The sequence below is a fragment of the Austrofundulus limnaeus genome, unplaced genomic scaffold, assembly GCF_001266775.1.
Source record: "Austrofundulus limnaeus strain Quisiro unplaced genomic scaffold, Austrofundulus_limnaeus-1.0 Scaffold1239, whole genome shotgun sequence".
NCBI lineage: Eukaryota > Metazoa > Chordata > Actinopteri > Cyprinodontiformes > Rivulidae > Austrofundulus > Austrofundulus limnaeus.
This window is the reverse complement of record NW_013953641.1, coordinates 97,257-101,399: the sequence shown is the minus strand read 5'-3', so window position 1 is coordinate 101,399 and position 4,143 is coordinate 97,257. Positions and strand designations below refer to the sequence as shown.

Sequence of the window (4,143 nt, the reverse complement as noted above, 5' to 3'; positions counted from 1 at the left end):
TGCTCGGGAATGGAACTCACAACCAGATGAAATTATAGATATCAATCTATAGGTCTTTCACTAAGCAGCTTAAAAATGATTGTTGACACTTATATCTGCCAACACTGAATATAAGCTGTATTTATTGTGTTGTATTGTGTTTTTTATGATTAATTTAATGTCCTGCTCTTATTTATTGTGTCATTACTGTATTTTATTTTTTATCATGCTGCTTTTTTACATCATGGCCAGGGGACTACAGATGAAAATTATCCGTTGGGCTACTTCTGGATTTTTTAACTTATGAATTGTCATATGTTTTATTAAATTGCACTRTCCCCTTTTAAATAAATAAATACAAATATGTGTCTGATATGTCTCTATGTCTCTAATATGTCTGACATGTTTTATGTGTTGTATTGGTTTATTATCAAGTTATTTCAATCTTAAATGACTAGAAACTCAAATTTACAATTAAAACAAAATAAACTCCTCTATAGAGTACATTATACAGGTCAGTGAATGTTCAAGATGGGATTTATATAATCTAACACCTGCGCACAATGCACAGGCAATATACCTGACAATTACATGCATGCATTCTGGTCCTGTCCACCTGTTCAGAGGTTCTGGGGCCGAATCTGTGAAGACTTTTCTAAATGTCTGAAATGTAATATTCCACTTTCTCCATCTGTTTGCTTATTGGGTAACTTAGATGATGTCACCTTAGACAAAAACATGTCTCATATCATTTTCACTGCCTTATGTATCGCAAAGAAAACCATATTGTTGAATTGGAAAAATAAAAATACTCTTAGTATTAACCAGTGTAGAAATATTTTTGTTGGATCATATTAGTCTTGAAACAGTCTCTGCTGCCACATCAGATCAATCTCTCTGGGCTCCTTTGATTGGCATAATCACATAGAGTGGGTGGGGGTCCTAGGATCGGGCCTTGTGCGTTATTTGGGCTGATGTGATTTTTCCCCTTTTTAATTGCAYTATAGAATAACACGCATCAACAGCACATCTGAGGGTGGAGGTGCGTGTGTGTGTGTGAGGGTCTTTTTCACTACCCTGTTCCCCAACTGCCATTTAGGGATGGGGTCCGGAGGAGGGGCGGACCGTCTGGTGGGAGCCTGGGTTGTGGGTGGGCTCTGGGCCTGGGGGGGTGCTGGGGATGAGGCTGGTGCTCCGGCTTCCCTGGAATCATTTGGATTCCCAGGGTATGGCTCCTGGTTACCGTGGTTGGTCCACTGACTGGGGTGGCTGCCAGAGTCTGGTGGGTGGTCAGTTGGGAGTATGCGCTTGGCCATTGGCAGTGTGTAGGGGTGGTTGGGGGCATGGCTTCACTATGGCTGGGGGGCTGACCGGTTAGCCTGGTGTGGTCCGGGCCGGGCCTTGGCAGTCTGCTCCTTTCCACCCCAGAATGAATGGATCTAACTCCTGGGTCTGGATGTGGGCTGCCCTCCGTCAGGGGCGGGTGCATGTCTTGGACCTGGGGGGTATAGAGTATGGGGGAGCGTGAGTGGAGTATGGCGTCCACCTTGTGTGTCTTTGAATCAGTGGGTGTGAGGATGAGGGTGGGATGGTGGGATTGTGTCTGTGTATGATTGGATGTGTGTCAGGCTGGGTCTTGGGTTGCCCCCTCCTCTGGTTCACTTGGGGGCCCACTGCTGGTGGTGGGCTTTGTCCCTCTGCCATTCTGCCCTCTGGTGAGCTGTGCCTCTGTGCACTGGTGGCCCTYGGTGTCTGGGGCTGGGCACTTGGGCGTGTGCTGGGTCGGCCCGGTGCCTGCTTGGTGGGGCCTGAGTCCTCTGGCCCTATCGGGCCTTGGCCTGGGGGTGGTGCACCCTGGGGGCCCGGGCCTCTGTGTACATGCCTGGATCTGCTCTGGCGCAGCGGGTGCTGGCGGGGCCTGTGAGCTTGCTGCTGCTGGCCCCAGGGGTTTACTGAGTGGGGTCGCTGGGAGGCTCTCCTGGATCTCTCCTATGTTCCCCTTTGAGGGGTGGGTGTGCGGTTCTTCCCGCACTGGTGCCCCTGGGGGCTCGGTGCTTGGGGTCACTCTCGGGGTCTCTGGCACTGGTCTCCCTCAGGGATCGGGTCTTTGGGTCTCCACAATCACTATGAAATATTCCATTGGAGAAATCTTATACATGCATGCTCACACCTGCACACAAACTGGTGTTCAGATTCTGGGGTTTCTGACTTGTGATTGAGGGTGTATGTAAGTATGGATGAGGATGTGTATATGTACTGTATATCTATATCAGAATCGGTTTTATTGCCATTGTCAATGAACAGGATTCATAGACTACGAATTTGCTTCGGTGTAAAGGTGCAATAGGTATCAAATATAACAAATGAAGAAAAATAATAAAAAAAGGATAAAGGAAAACTATAATAAAATATATAAAACATATGTACAACAGGTCAATATAGTAATCAGAGCAGACTATATATTTGGAGTTGTGCAGTTAGATCCAGTGATAAAAGTGACCAGAAAAACAATATAGTCAGAGTTGTGCTGTTTAAAAACCAGCAATAAACTGAACAAGGAAGAGTTTTAGAGTCACGTGTTCTAAATGTTCTAAAATGTTCTGAAGGTTCTAAATGTTCAAGAGTCTGACAGCAGAGGGGAAGAAACTGTTCTTATGGTGGGATGTTCTGGTCTGAAGGGAGCGAAACCTTCTGCCTGAGAGGAGTGGTCTGAACAGTCTGCAGGGTGAGAAGGATCAGCTGTGATCCCACCTGCTCACCTCACAGCCTTGGAGACGTACAGGTCCTGGAGAGATGGAAGGCTGCAGACAATCACCTTCTCAGCAGAGCTCACAACGCTCTGCAGTCTGTAAATGTCCCTGCAGTGGCCCCGGCATACCACACCATGATGGAGGAGCTGAGGATGACTCCATGAAGGCTGTGTAGAATTGCACCATCAACATGGCCGGCAGCTTAGCTTTCTTCAGCTGTGGCAGGAAGTCCATCCTCTGCTGGGCCTTCTTGATGAGGGAACTGATGGTCAGCTCCCACTTGAGGTCCTGGGTGATGGTGGTGCTGAGGAACTGGTTGAAGGYTACAGTGGTGATGGGGGTCTCGTTAAGGGTGAGGGTGGGCAGAGGGGCTGTGGCCTTTCTGAAGTCCACAATCATCTCCACTGTTTTCTGGGCATTGAGCTCCAGGTTGTTGCTGCTGCACCAGGTCACCAGTCGGTCCACCTCCCACCTGTAGGCAGACTCATCACCATCTGAGATGAGCCTGATGAGGGTGGTGTCGTCCACAAACTTCATAAGTTTTACAGAGTCATAGCTGGAGGTGCAACAGTTAGTGTACAGGGAGACGAGCAGAGGGGAAAGAACACAGCCCTGTGGAGCTCCTGTRCTTATAGGATCTCCACAGGGCTGGACCCATATATGTATAGATATTTCATAAAAGTTATAATTATTATGATATAAACGTTATCTGTTGCTGTGTTTCTGTTTTCTCCATTTCTACAGGTGTGCAGACAGATGTCAAGTGTGTTGTCTTGGTTTATATTTCACATATCTCTCTTTCAATCTTCACCATTACATTTCTTCTTTTTCTTCTGTTTTTCTTCTTCTCTTTTATTTAAAAAGTCACTGATGATGAAGAAACTAACATTCAGTTCTATTTCTACTGAAGTGGCTAAAAACCGTTGTTTCAATCTGTATTCACTGTTATGCACAAAGTAAAAAATCCTAGTTTGTGATTTGGGGACTATGAGGGGCCTACTTTTTCATGATGCTTCCAGAACTCTTGAAATGGACAGAACAAACACCTGATGAAGGGTAAAAGTGTGCTTCTTAAAGACCTCATAAAATCTTGTTTCAGGACTTCTGAGTAAATATTGGAGCATCTTTGATTAGTTAAAACAGTTAAATATCTTCACAGCCAATTCGTCCTCTTACCCAGAACTCCAGCTCCATGTGGTCCTCCATCCTGCACTTGGATCTGGGGCAGAACCTGAAACACACAAATTTAGATTCAACATGTTTTAAGTTATTTTTTTCATAAATCCTATAGTTAGACTTAGGTTTCCTGAGATATTCCTTAGTTCTGCTGCTATAGACTCAGACTGCTGGAGGACAAACTGTCCACATGTCTTCACTCTACTGGAGGACAAACTGTCCACATGTCTTCACTCTA

General features: G+C 45.8%; 1 protein-coding gene across 1 annotated transcript in view; it reads right to left on the bottom strand.

Moving 5' to 3' along the window:
* The window catches only part of amdhd2 (amidohydrolase domain containing 2), a 49,327-nt gene that overhangs the window by 27,958 nt on the left and 17,226 nt on the right, over positions 1 to 4,143 (bottom strand). Inside the window, exon 5 of the mRNA XM_014031368.1 lies at positions 3,906 to 3,960. Within this exon, the coding sequence (XP_013886822.1) occupies positions 3,906 to 3,960 (55 nt within the window). The remainder of the gene's footprint in view (positions 1 to 3,905; positions 3,961 to 4,143) is intronic.